Consider the following 14732-nt stretch of genomic DNA (forward strand, 5'->3'; position numbering starts at 1 on the left):
TGAATGTGTGTATATCACTTCTATGTGGAGATTTTTTTTGTTTTGTTTATTAAATTAAGGACTATATCATGACATGTCCTGACTATCAGTCACTACTGCTTAACAGCGACAAATATTATAAAATGTAGTACAAATTGAAAGGACAAATGATTGCATACCTTTGCTTCAGAGGAACATAGCTCTAAGATGTTTTTGTGTCCCATAAGAAAAATGCCTTGCATGAGGGTACCTGAGCTAGGGCATCTAATCACTCACATCAGCACACTGTCACAATCAGGGTATCTAACCAACTCACCAAGGCACTGTCATCATATGAACGTCTAATCATATCACCAGGGCATTGTCAACATATGGGTATCTAAGCATATCACCAGGACACTGTCATTAAGTGCATGTCTAACTATATCCAGGGTACTATCACTAACCACATTACCAGAGCATTGTCAATAAGAGCGCATCTAACCCTATCACCAGGGTACTATCACTATGAGGCTGACCAACCTTATCACTATTGCACTGTCATAATGAAGATGTCTAAACACATCACCAGGGCACTTTTATTATAAGGACCTCTAACCATATCACGAGGGCACTGAAACCATAAGAGTATCTAAGCATATTGCAAGGACATTGTCACCATGAGTGTGTTTAAGCACATCACCAGGGAACTGTCACAATGAGCGTGTTGAACCAAATAAGGGCATCTAACCACATCACCAGAATACTATGATGGTATCTAACCACATCATTAGGGCACCATCACTATTAGGACACCAAATCAAATTACTCAGGTCACTATGAAAGCATTTAACCACATCACTGTCGCATTATCACTATGAGGATCTCTCACCACATCACTAATGCAGTTTCACTATGATGGCATCTAAGCACATACTAGGTCACTGTCACCATGAGGTCATTTAACACTATCATCAGGGGTCATTACTATGAAAGTGTTTAACCACATCAAAAAGATATAGGGTAATCTAACCACTTCAGAGCACTATCACCATAAGGGACACTGTCATTATCAGGGCATCTAACCACAACACCAAGGCACTGCCACGTTTAGAAAATGTAATTTAAAAAAATGAATTCGTTTTAAAGATTTTTCATTTTTTGAAACTGCATCAAAGGGATTTTCTTACTGCCTTTGGCTTATTCCATTTTCTAATATTTGGCACAAACATTCATTGGATTTTGTATTCAGGGTTGAAATAGGGCACAAAATGTGCATTATTGCTGGCGACAGTGCGCCTGGCAAACGAATGAAGACTTGCAATGACTTCCACAAGCACTACAATGAAACTAAACATGGCAAAATATCTATCGACCCGGTCTGTGCCAAGAAATATTTATTTCCTTCAAAGCAGTGCGAATCTGTGCTGAATGCATCCTGTTTCCATCCATCTCATGCTCCTTTCTGTTGGGTCTGCAGTATCCTCTCAGTATTTGTACGTTTTTGTAAGCAAATTCTCACTTTTTGTCTGTTTTTTTATGACCTTTTTTTTTTGGAGGGCATGAGTAATAAATAATTTAAATAAAAATTAAAATATTGCTGCTAGAAGTGTAATTTTAGATGTGGGTACTTCTGTCCCAGGACAGTCCTGCATGATGGCCCAGGAAGTGCTGAAGTCAGCAACTTTCCATTCGTTTCCTATTTATTTAAGTCTATTTTGTAGAATTCCTTTTTACCAGTTGATCTCTTTCAAGGTTTCTCAAAAGAAAGACTTCTTGGCCGTTTTCATCAAACAGTCTGCGAGCAGCAGAGGGTAAGTTCAGAACTGCTGTACACCTTTAAGAAGACACATTAGCAAAAATGTCAATTCTCCTTATAAAAAACGAACAGAAAAGGTCATGCAGATTACACGTATGTGCTTGTGTCACGGAGCACAGCGATAACGAAATGAACAGAATGTGGACTTAAAACCCTCAAGGGAAATGCAGAATACAGATCTATAGTGTTATCGCAATGGGCCAAAACTATCCCAACCCCTATCCCAATAGATATCCTTATCCATGGTCTGGGCTTTCACTCAGAGGTGGGACTCATTCAGTTGTCATAGTGCGCCTTCTCTAGCTGCCCTGCAGGAGTCTCTCAGGGAGCTGCACAGAGAGTGCATATTCCTCTCCATAGGGACCAGCAGGGTTAAAGATCTTCCCAACCCAAGAAAGAGTCCGCCAGATGTGCTCACTTTTTAATGGCACACCTGCGGAGCAGCATTTTATGATGTGCCATAGCACTGCCTCAAAAACAATCAAAATACAACATGGCCCAGATATATTAATTCAGGAAGGTTAGAAAAAATGATCATGTACAGATCTAACCTCTCCAGAAACTGCTGAAATTCACTGCTGTATACTTTCATTTCAGTGTCTTCACCGGGGCCGACATCGGTTTTATCCTTTGTTTTCTGCTTCTTTTCCGTGCCGACATTTCTAAGGGAAAATGGACATGGTTCACATGCATGGCCAATATTCAAATGGAATTGTAGAAAGTACCTCAACCGTGGCAAAGAAACTGCTAAACTGACTTGGAAGCAGATAGATTTTACCTACAGACCTCGTCCTTTCAAGGTAGTTGCAGGCGTTGTACTTTAGCAATTTTAGGTATGACTTGTATTTTTTTTTTTTTTTTAAGACTTTAGAGTTTCTCTTTACTTTTTCTCGATGTCATTTTACTTTTCAAACTCTGTGGCAGACTCTCAATGTTCAGAAGGGAGACGCAGGGAGTTATCCCACCAGTTAGTTACTGATACTGTTGTTATATTCATCTTACCAGCAGAACATTTCAGGCCTGATTCAACAACATACTATAATGCCATAGTAGATGTTGGCAGACAAACCCCCACTTGGACCGCCCAGTCTCACCAATTGCCCCTGCCTCTCCTACTCAAGTTTTGGTCATCAGGCTTCCTTGCTCTTACTACTGCCCTCTATGTGAAAGGAGATCTCTCACCTATCAGCAGTACAAGCTTGACTGTCTGCAGGAGGTCTCTTCTTATCATAATCCATGCTTTGAGGACCCTGTCTTGTGATTTTTTTTTTTTTTTTAAATTTTTGTTTAAATGCAGGTATTTTGGGTTCCATTTCTCATAAAACAGGTCTTATTGTCAGCTTTCCAGTGATGTGAATTATTTTGTCTCACATCATTCTTGATATAGTGCAAATGAAAAAAGACTTAGTAATGTAATAAAATGCCTTGAAACCGAAGCATTTCTGCAGCTCCTCAAAAGCCAAAAAGGACGAAATATCTAATAAAATACCTAAAGAAAATATGGACAAAATGGAACTGTTTATCTTTATCTTTTAGAGAGGTGACTTTCCAAGATGGCAATGGGAGAGAAAACGGACAGATGTGGAAGGAAGGTTTGGATGGTCAGCTGCCTTGAACTGCGAGATCAGAAAGGTCTCCAGGAATGGCTGTGGGCAGTCCCTTCTCCAGCCACAGAGCCTCCATACATTACAGATGCTGAGACACTGAGCATGTTTTTTTTCCTATCATGCAACGCCAGACCTTGAGGCCTGGAAACCATTCTGGTAATCACAAGGGGGGGGAGAATTTAGAAACCGTCTGCCCCCGGGGAAGGACTGTGTGGGCTTTGCACTTTTTGTACCGGCCCTTTCTGGGGGTGCATTTTTGCTGGAAGGCGGGTGTGGAGATTTGAAGATGCTGTCGACCTGCACTCTTCCTCCTGGAATGCCTCCCCCTTGTCATGAAGGAAGGCTAAAACCTGATTAATGCAGCTAAAATGCTTTTGAAAAAAATCTTCATAGTCTGCAAATAAATCTGCTTCTTACAGCAGCTGCATGAAAACACATCTTATGAATATTCATCGTGGATATCCTGACCGGGGCCCTTAAGGAGCAGATTGTCAGACCCCCCCTACACAGAGAAGCAGAGAGAAGGGAAAGGAATATATTTTCCAGCTATGCTTTTCTTTAACTATTGAACAACTACAATGAATGAGCAAAACCCTCGCTGCATTAGTACGTGCAATACTAGAAAGGCTTAAAACATCTTTCAGATCATCAGCAAGTCCTGAAGCGGCACCACAAAAAGAAATAAGCAGTCTGCACGTGTGGGGGGCTTCAAAAGCACTCACCAGAGGGTGGAGAAGGTGGGATTCTTAATTAACTTTATGTATAAAGTGAGGGTTCAAATTTGTTTAAGGAACACCAAGCGCACCATTTACATCTAACAGAATGAACTAATTATGAAATATATGCATCAAAGATTTCAATTTCAGGCTTGACTTTGCTGGGTAGATTAATTTTTAGTTTTATCATTTTTACAGGCACTTCACTGGACAGACTGTTGGAATGTTCCTCCTTGTTCAGTCATGTATGAAGTATATTTAATCAATGTGGAGGAAGTAATATTAAATTATTATCAGTAGCCCCAAATATTGGAAAAACCTGTAGAAGGGGGGTTCAAAGGTAGCTTGTATGGCAATAACTAAGTAACATATTGGTGAGACTTCGCTTGCAGTGCTGGAGACCGCACCTTCAAGAGGATATAAATTGAATGCAGTCAGTCCAGGGGGCGGCTACTAAAATGGTCAATGGTCTTCATAATAAAGCATATGGGAACAGACTTAAAGATCTAAACATGCATTTTGTGGAAGAAAGGAGAGATGCTTCAGACATTTAAAATACCTCCAAGGAATGAATGCACAGGAGGTGGACCTCTTTCAATGGAGGGAAAGCTCTGGAACGAGGATCATGGCACGTGTGGAATGGAGTGAAGGAGTAATTTAGAGAACTATTTCTTTGGAGAGAGGGTGGTGGACGCATAGAACAGTCTTCTCTGTGGAGGTGGCGGGAATAGGGAGAGTATCAGAATTCAGGGGAACACGGGACAAGCACAGGAGATCCCTCAGGAAGAGGAAGGGATTATAAAGCTGAGCAGGAGATGTGGATGCGCCATGCGGTCTTTATCTGCCATCATGCTCTATGTTTCTGCATTTAACTTATATTTTACATTTTCTTAAGCCTTTTTCCTGAGAAATGTTCTACTACTATTTTACGACACGAGAAAGGAAAACAGAGATGAGTGTTCTAACATCTCTAAATTGAAATTGTTAAAAAAAATATATATATATATTCATCTTTCCTAAGGATTTAGCATTGCTCTCACATGTGGGCTAGGACTGAAACAAAACCAGAGCTCGGTTCACCAAAATTCAGGACTTACAAGAATGTCTGGCAGAAAGATATTTGGCAACTTGGGAAAATAAAAGTAACCACAGATTGTCAAAAAAAAACCTACCTGGGTGAAAAGTCTTACATAGCTCAGGGGAAAAGAATAACCCTTCCCCCACTTTTCTCAGGTTTCTGGGCAGCCCCCCCCCCCCCCGATAAAAACTGTGCAATACATTATCAGCATGATTACAATATACAAGAGCTTGGTTATCCCTTTCCTGATGTGCAGAATCACGCTCAGGATGTCACAAGGTTTGTAACTGGGTGGACAAAACACACAAATAATGATCAGACCATGACGTCAGCTCGAATTAAAGGCAAGAAGCTAAAGCCACTTGCTCCCACTTCATTGGGACTTTACATAGTGTATCCTGGTATTTCTTTTCATAGCTGACAGGAAAACCAGCATAACTCTGGGTGCAGGCACACCTAACTCTGGCCAATCCATTCTGCACATAAAGCATAGAGATGTCCTTCACAGTATTCCACGCAGCAAATCTAAAATACAATTTTTACAAAATCTTCAGGAGTAGGGAAGAAAAGGGTTACTTACTAATGGATACTGATAATCAAAAAAATATATAATGGCATCATACTGGCCTGCATATAGGAACTCCCTTCTGCTGGAGCCAGTACGTTACAAAAACTAATGTGGACAGCAGATGCTACCTCCTCCCCTGTTTAGGTCCCAGAGGGATGTTGCCGTCTCTTCCCTCACTCGGACCCCAGCAGGATGCTGCCGTCTCTTCCCTCACTCGGGCCCCAGCAGGATGCTGCCGTCTCTTCCCTCACTCGGGCCCCAGCAGGATGCTGCCGTCTCTTCCCTCACTCGGGCCCCAGCAGGATGCTGCCGTCTCTTCCCTCACTCGGGCCCCAGCAGGATGCTGCCGTCTCTTCCCTCACTCGGGCCCCAGCAGGATGCTGCCGTCTCTTCCCTCACTCGGGCCCCAGCAGGATGCTGCCGTCTCTTCCCTCACTCGGACCCCAGCAGGATGCTGCCGTCTCTTCCCTCACTCGGACCCCAGCAGGATGCTGCCGTCTCTTCCCTCACTCGGACCCCAGCAGGATGCTGCCGTCTCTTCCCTCACTCGGACCCCAGCAGGATGCTGCCGTCTCTTCCCTCACTCGGACCCCAGCAGGATGCTGCCGTCTCTTCCCTCACTCGGGCCCCAGCAGGATGCTGCCGTCTCTTCCCTCACTCGGACCCCAGCAGGATGCTGCCGTCTCTTCCCTCACTCGGACCCCAGCAGGATGCTGCCGTCTCTTCCCTCACTCGGACCCCAGCAGGATGCTGCCGTCTCTTCCCTCACTCGGGCCCCAGCAGGATGCTGCCGTCTCTTCCCTCACTCGGACCCCAGCAGGATGCTGCCGTCTCTTCCCTCACTCGGACCCCAGCAGGATGCTGCCGTCTCTTCCCTCACTCGGGCCCCAGCAGGATGCTGCCGTCTCTTCCCTCACTCGGGCCCCAGCAGGATGCTGCCGTCTCTTCCCTCACTCGGGCCCCAGCAGGATGCTGCCGTCTCTTCCCTCACTCGGGCCCCAGCAGGATGCTGCCGTCTCTTCCCTCACTCGGGCCCCAGCAGGATGCTGCCGTCTCTTCCCTCACTCGGGCCCCAGCAGGATGCTGCCGTCTCTTCCCTCACTCGGGCCCCAGCAGGATGCTGCCGTCTCTTCCCTCACTCGGGCCCCCGCAGGATGCTGCCGTCTCTTCCCTCACTCGGGCCCCAGCAGGATGCTGCCGTCTCTTCCCTCACTCGGACCCCAGCAGGATGCTGCCGTCTCTTCCCTCACTCGGACCCCAGCAGGATGCTGCCGTCTCTTCCCTCACTCGGACCCCAGCAGGATGCTGCCGTCTCTTCCCTCACTCGGGCCCCAGCAGGATGCTGCCGTCTCTTCCCTCACTCGGACCCCAGCAGGATGCTGCCGTCTCTTCCCTCACTCGGACCCCAGCAGGATGCTGCCGTCTCTTCCCTCACTCGGACCCCAGCAGGATGCTGCCGTCTCTTCCCTCACTCGGGCCCCAGCAGGATGCTGCCGTCTCTTCCCTCACTCGCACCCCAGCAGGATGCTGCCGTCTCTTCCCTCACTCGGACCCCAGCAGGATGCTGCCGTCTCTTCCCTCACTCGGGCCCCAGCAGGATGCTGCCGTCTCTTCCCTCACTCGGGCCCCAGCAGGATGCTGCCGTCTCTTCCCTCACTCGGGCCCCAGCAGGATGCTGCCGTCTCTTCCCTCACTCGGGCCCCAGCAGGATGCTGCCGTCTCTTCCCTCACTCGGACCCCAGCAGGATGCTGCCGTCTCTTCCCTCACTCGGACCCCAGCAGGATGCTGCCGTCTCTTCCCTCACTCGGACCCCAGCAGGATGCTGCCGTCTCTTCCCTCACTCGGGCCCCAGCAGGATGCTGCCGTCTCTTCCCTCACTCGGGCCCCAGCAGGATTTCGGAGTGGCCTCGGAGGGTAAGGAGGAAGGCTGCGCGGCTCGGCGCTCGCAAGTTGCACAATTGTGCACCCCCTTGCGCGCGCCAATCCTGGATTTTATAACATGCGCGTGGCTGCGCATGCATGTCATAAAATTGGGCTGGGTTGCACACACAAATCTACGCCCACGCGTAGGTATGAATATCTGGCCCTAAAATTGTATGATAAAATCTATTACAAATTTTGATTTAGAGATTTTTTTGAGGCTAAATCAAACCTTTCTTGCAGCTGTGTAATGAGTGACTTGCCCAATCAATAGGATGAGCCAGATTTTCTAGTGAATAAACACCTATGTGGCCTCTACTGGGTGAATAAATGTTTGAAATGACCTTTTTCAAAGGTTTCTATTTGTAGCAGGTCTCAAGATATTGGAAGAAGCTAGGTAAAGGCTGTGGTACTAATACACAGTATATTAATATTATTATTCTAGCATTAGAAATAAAATAAAATCTCTTTACTGTTTTTTCTGCATGTATGAGACATCGGGTCCAACAATGACGCATGCATGGCTGAGATCACAATCTCCATTTTTTAAAACTTTCACTCTCACAGGTCTGTCCCAGGTTGCTTTCTTGTCAATAGGTTTCTTCAGCGGAGGACTATTTGGAACCAGCAGTCCTTCAATCGGCCAATCAAAATCCTTACAAGGAAGAATTAGAAAAATTCCAGAGAATTTAAACAATAATGAAAAATAACTTTTTTTTAAATTTTATTTTTACAAATGTTACATTTCAGATACAATAAAAATGAATATACAAAAGAGGAGGAAAATGCAAAAGAAAATCACAGAAATAAGCAAGCATTCATAATAGTGATGGACCCAAATGATGGGGCAAGGAGCATTTAACAAAATAGCCAATACTAAAATCATATATACAGTGTACATAAAAAGGTTGGCTACTAGCCTGACTCTCTCATCAAGAATATAAACAGAAAGCATAACATAACCAAGCAACTATCAAATCCATAGCAACATTACTGCTAGCAACATTTCTAAGGGGTGAACAGCCTTCCTGATAATTTTGTGATACTGGTATTAGAATAATGTTTATGTATATTTGTTTTAGTTTGTTTTATTGAGTATTTATTGTATCAATTTATGGATGTATTTTATTGTAAACCACCTAAAATTTTGATAGGTGGTATAGAAATATTGAAAATAAATAAATAGATAAACAAACCGTCCAAGCTATGTCTTAACCAAACTATTCTACAGAATTCTTCTGAACAAAGCCAAGGTGCTGCTGTGGATGCCAAAACAAGACATCACTCCCTTCAGACTTGAACTGGCACCCGACTGGGTATTTCTACTTGAGCTCTGCCCTCAGACTCACCACCTTTTGCCCATAGACCAAAAGACACCTTGCACTCTTCCTGAGTGTCATAAGAGACATCAGAGTAGCACCATGGAGGGTGTGTGCAATTTTCTGAAGCAGATTCCTCAACCTCAATTCTGGTCAGGCTCTAATGCAAAGATGACCAACAAAGCACATCTTTCTATTACTGAAATTGTTGAATCTTCCAAACGTTGAGTAGCTTTTATTTAGTTAGATCGGCTGGGTACTGAGTCACTTCCCAGAAGAAAATAAGCTTTAATTAAGGGTGATAAGCCTGCAAATGGACTTTTTCAACAATCCAACATCTATATCCTAAAGATCTGCATGGCTGAAAATGACTTAGCATTGGGAAAGTTAACAGCAAGTAAGCTCTTTGCATGTAGTGAATTTCCCAGAGATTTTTGCTTTTTTTTTTTGCTATTATCTTTAACTAATACCAAATTCACAGTCTATATGTAAGAGGATTGTAATCCAAAACCTTCATGCCTCCACACTTTGCAGTCATAAGGAAATGTTATCTAGGGTGGATTTTTTCAGAGTGCCAAAATCAGAAAGAAGCAGTTGGCTTACATCCATCATGCATTTCCAAAGTAATGTTTTTGGTTTTTATCCTGTACTTTTTTTTTTTAAGTGTTGTACTATTTAATGTAAAATTGTCAATGTCATGACTGTAAACCACTGAGAATAACTTGATGTGCCATCTTCAACGTTGGAAAAACTTGGAACCAGGCGAAGTCAGTTAGAGAAATGCGGTATCCACTCCCAGGGAGGCATCTTTGCCACATAAGTCTGTAGGAACCCTACTACAATAAAGGCATTTATTGGGTCTTTCACGGAGAAAGAAACAGCTTCCACCATTGGAAGCACTTGTATCTGGCATCTCCGCTTCAGCATCCAAAAAAAACCAAAACCCAACACAAGCTGCCCAGAGGGAAACAGTTGCTAACATGGCAGTAGAAGCCCAGTAGGACAGCATTCCAGAGTCAGCGGCCATATTGTTCCCCTCCATAATTATATTTTCTGAATAGTTGATAATCCCTTATGACTTAAGTTTAAAAAAGATTTAAAAACTTTAACCTTATAGCATAGGTACATTATAATTAGTTCCCTATATACAGAAACTAAAATATACTGTACTACTGTATTACCTTTTATAACACATTGCAACAATACATGCCTTTTATTAGGCCACTGCTTATAAACCCTTGTTTTTCAATTAGAAGCCTGTAAAGACAAACTTGATTGCAATAGCAGATATTTTTCTATCTAATCAATTTTTCTGCAGTTTAACAAGCAATTCATTTCCTAGGAAAGATCATCCTATAAAAGTACACTCTGCAACTCTATTTTCTATGCTGCTCTGTTTTGTGTCATTTCCAAATGAAAGGACAAATAAAATGACATTTTTGTTTTATTTGTTTTCATTTTAGCACACGCTATAACCATTAGTGTGTGTTAATAAAATTTAAACAAACACAAAAGCAAAATGAAAATTACTGAAAGAAAGATTTTCCCTGCACACCCTGACCTGTCTAAGAGGACCATGGTTAGAGTGTCCTCCAGGATCCTGGTGTACAAAGTTTCGGCAGTACTCACAGTAAGTGTTTTCCTGTCCTGGGTCTGTATCGCAAGATCAAAGGCGGCCTTCACTCAAGGCCATACTATGGACACAACTTTATGGGAGGTGTTTCTTAGGGATTTTAGTTTATAAATTGGAAACTATGTCTTGTCAAAGATTTATAATCCAGTATGGCTGACTAAGTTTCTTGATTGCCACTGACCTATAGTATTAATCTTTACAGGGAGAAAAAAATGTGGACACGCGCAAACCACACTGTAGGATGGTATTTTAAATTCAACTGCATATATAATAAGTTAAATAAGATTGATTGGCTCCAATTTAGCTCATGTTAATTGTCCAGATAATAATCCACAGGATAATTTACACAATTTTACACAACTAGTAGCTCTTCTTGCCTGAAATTATATTTATCTAGTCATATTATCATGGAAAATAATTACCTCATTTAATTCTCCACTGGGAAGAACAGGCCACATGTAGGTTAATTTGTTCCACAAGGGATTCTCAACTCTTGAATGTTTCCACTGTCCTGGTTTAGATGTGAACTCATGCTTTATGGCCCATCTGAGGAAACAAAAATATTGAAATAAATAAATCGTCTTGTTCCACCCCATTCATGATTTTATAACTCTCTGTCATATCCCCTCTCAGTCATCTCTTTTCTAAGCTAAAGAGTCCTAATCTGTTTAGTCTTTCTCAATAAAAGAACTTTTCCATCTTGTCACCCTTCTCTGTACCTTTTCCAGTTCTGCTGTATCTCACATAATGTGGCTAAAAATAGTTTGGCTGAAGGAAGACCAGAGGTCCTTCGAGCCGGAGCCTTCGGCAATCTCAGGGATGATATTAAAAACTCCCTCTGTGAATTCACAACTAATCCCGCAGCAGTGAAAAACATATTCCTTCCTGCCCCCAAACAAGGTGATTGGCTTAAATCCACAGGAGCAGCACTGTCAAGGTAGCTATATCATCACACCTCTCATTTCCCTCAGAAAACACGTTGCTTGACTTTTGAATTAGTTTGATGCGATAGCCATGGCTGCACCTTCCGGCAACAAGTTACATAATTTCCCCACTCTGAGTAAAGAATCCCTTCCATGGAAGACAGTAAAATGTATTCCCTTTAACCCTACAAGCTTCTGCGGTAAAACGATCCCCTCTGGAATCCTTTCAGTTATTTTGTTGAGATCAAAAGTAAAGTCTGAGATATGCTGAGGATGGTCCCATCTTAGCCTTTTGTTTAGACTGAAAACTGAACAATATAGGGGGGGGGAGGGGGGTTAATCACCTTCCACTTGACCGCACTCAGACATGAACATACTGCCCAAGTATGAGGATTAAACCATTTGTTAAAAAAACAAAACGATCCCTATAGGGGCCACTGATATATTTGCATATTATAAATAAATATCGCCTTAAACATGATCTAAGTCACAATGATGTTTGAACCTTATGTTACTGATAATACGTTTCATTATTGCTAGGTGCATTTCTGTATTTCTGGATATTGCTTGCTTGAAGACATGCTGCATAGACTTAAGTGATTCCCAATATAATGTATACAATATTTAAAATGTTTTGCAATATATATACAGTAGCATAAACACTAGCTATGACTTTTAAAAAACAGGTGTACTAAAGGGTTTTTTCCAGTTCTGTCTATGGGAATAAATAAATAGTATAACTGGCCCTTAGGGTGTTTATAATAATGATCTGGCTGCATTTCACATCAATGGAATTTATAGATAAAATTTGCTTGAATTGCCACTAGATGGAGACAGTGATTCATACAATGCTCACTGGCTGGAAAGCCTATCTCTGCTGCTCTACTACATTTATGTCTTCTTATCATATTTAATTTCTCTACAGTGGTCTACAAAAATGGAGTTTGTCTTCCCTAACTCAAAGTGCTAAAAATGGAACCCCCAAAGCAATATACTAGATGTGACAAGGACACGTGAGGGGTTACGCTTTTCACTCCAATATAAGCAGAGATCTACAAGAGCTAAAAAAAAAAAGGATGCTTTCAAAGTGTATTATTTTGCACTTATTTAACCTCTGGAATCGTTTAAGCCTGCTATGCTCATGCAGACCTTTGAATGTAATGTAATGGAGCCAAAGTTTCCTTTTTTGTAGGTTTTTTTTTTTGTAAACCAGCACACACAGGTGAGCAAAGGAGTCCTGAGAAAAATACAGCTATGTAGTAACTTGGCATCCAGCCACAGTTGGAAACAGGACACAGGGGATGATGCACCCTTGGTCTGACCCAGCATTAGGGTTCTTATGTTCTAATTTCTTGATCACCTTTTTGCTGTTTATAAATATAACATTTTAAAACCAGGCAAGAAGTTTCTCCTCACACACTCTGTGTGTGTAAGCAAATTCTTTGTTTCTCCTCATACACTCCAGGCTATAACATAGCAAGAACTAGAAATTATTCTTCCGTTTGGCTCACTGTTCTGCAGCTTTAGTCCATTCCTGTTTCCACTGTGCACCATTTATAGCACATGTGTATTCCTTAAAATTAGGACTTTTCTTGCACATGTGTATTCCTTAAAATTAGGACTTTTCTTAGCAGTCCTTCTCACTGCAATAACTGTACAAGTCTCAATGGTTTTTTTTTTCTTATTGAATGCAAATCACAGTAAAGAACAGGAAGTCTTTCAGGACACAAGCCTGAACAAAAAAAATGATTCTTGCACTTGGTCTCATCCGATCTATCAGTTTTCTGGTACTTTAATATGGGTCCTACCCTATACATCTGAGGGGGTAGAATCTTGATTCATCCTCTGATGGGAGCAGTGCACTGAGGCTCCTGCACATGCTCCATAGGTTTGGTGAGGATGAGTTTAATAAGGAACATTTAAAAATTTACTTTTATTATCAATGTACTTATACTATTGATTTGTTTTAAGGTTCCTGGTGTTTTGCCTTGATGGGTTCATTTGAATGATCTATTCATCTATTTTAGATATGCTCTGATCAGAATGTCAAAAGAATATATCATTTGAAGACAAGGTACTATCAGTGATCAGAACAAAATGCAGAGCAAGTAGATGCAGTGTAGTGATCGGTGGACCACGGACCTATCCCATGGCCCATCGCTCTTACCTCCAGCCCGGGCCCAACCAAGTGTGCTCCCAGCGTTGCGGCTGGCCTCTCCGTGTGGGCATAGCCAGTCATGGCATCTGCTCTAGGCTCCTGCCGCATGTCCGCGGTGCCAGGCTGTCTCTTCTGTGCATGGTGGAAGGTCATGTTGCACTACTCCTACAGGCCATCCTCTTCCTATGCAGCAGGACACCACTGAAGCTGTGGAACCCAGCTCCCCCTTAAGATGTCCGCGCGCCGATAGCACCACCTTTATTGGGCAAGTGGCAGAAGTACCCAGTGGCGCTTCCCGATAATGACGTCAGCTCTGACCTATATTCCTCCAATGCCTTAGCAATAGGTCATCTCATCTGATATGTGCTTTACCACCGCATTCCTGGTTCCTGCTTTTCATTCCTGTCTCCAGTTCCTTTGTGTGTTGCTCCTGTATCTCTGAATCATGCTCCTGGGTTCCTGGCAGTCTGGTTGTTCTGAGTCTTTGTCATTGTGGTCAATTCTCCCTTGTCTGTCTTTAGCATCTCGTCTTGCTCTGTGGTCTTCTACTCACTCTCTCTCCTTGAAATGGACTTCTAACTTGACCTTGGACTGAACCTCAACGCTGCTTGACTTCTGCCTGCCCTGACCTTCTGCCTGAACCTCGTTACTGACTGGATTCCACCTGTCTCTGACCTACTCCGATTCCTGACTTGCCCTTTATTGCTGGCCTGCACGTCCTCTCTTCTTCGGATCTTCAACTCCACAAGGGTCTGCACCTATGTCCAGCTGGCCCTGGCACCCAAGGGCTCAAACTAAGGGGAACGAGGGCTGGTATTGGTGAAGTTCCAGTTGGGCCCCTGAGCCAGTCAAATCTGCCTGCTGACAGTGGGAACCTGTAGGGCTCCTCCCTGCAGGTAGCATCAACGCCACCTTGGCTCAAGGGCTCACTTCCGCTACAGGCAGCACACATATGCTCCTTTGCACTGTCTCTCTTTAGAAGCTGAGGCTTGACAATTCTATGTAGAATCAGGTGAAGCTTTCAGCTTCTGA

The 14732-nt window shown here is 43.2% G+C and overlaps 1 protein-coding gene across 3 annotated transcripts in view; it reads right to left on the reverse strand.

The window, feature by feature from the left end:
• The window catches only part of DCDC1 (doublecortin domain containing 1), a 351456-nt gene that overhangs the window by 51406 nt on the left and 285318 nt on the right, over positions 1-14732 (reverse strand). For all 3 annotated transcript variants that reach the window (XM_029583130.1, XM_029583129.1, XM_029583131.1), the window contains 4 exons: positions 11042-11165; positions 8141-8322; positions 2329-2439; positions 1696-1795 (listed from right to left, as the gene is read on the reverse strand). In XM_029583130.1, coding sequence (XP_029438990.1) covers positions 1696-1795; positions 2329-2439; positions 8141-8322; positions 11042-11165 — 517 coding nt within the window. The remainder of the gene's footprint in view (positions 1-1695; positions 1796-2328; positions 2440-8140; positions 8323-11041; positions 11166-14732) is intronic.

The sequence above is a fragment of the Rhinatrema bivittatum genome, chromosome 17, assembly GCF_901001135.1.
Source record: "Rhinatrema bivittatum chromosome 17, aRhiBiv1.1, whole genome shotgun sequence".
Lineage (NCBI taxonomy): Eukaryota > Metazoa > Chordata > Amphibia > Gymnophiona > Rhinatrematidae > Rhinatrema > Rhinatrema bivittatum.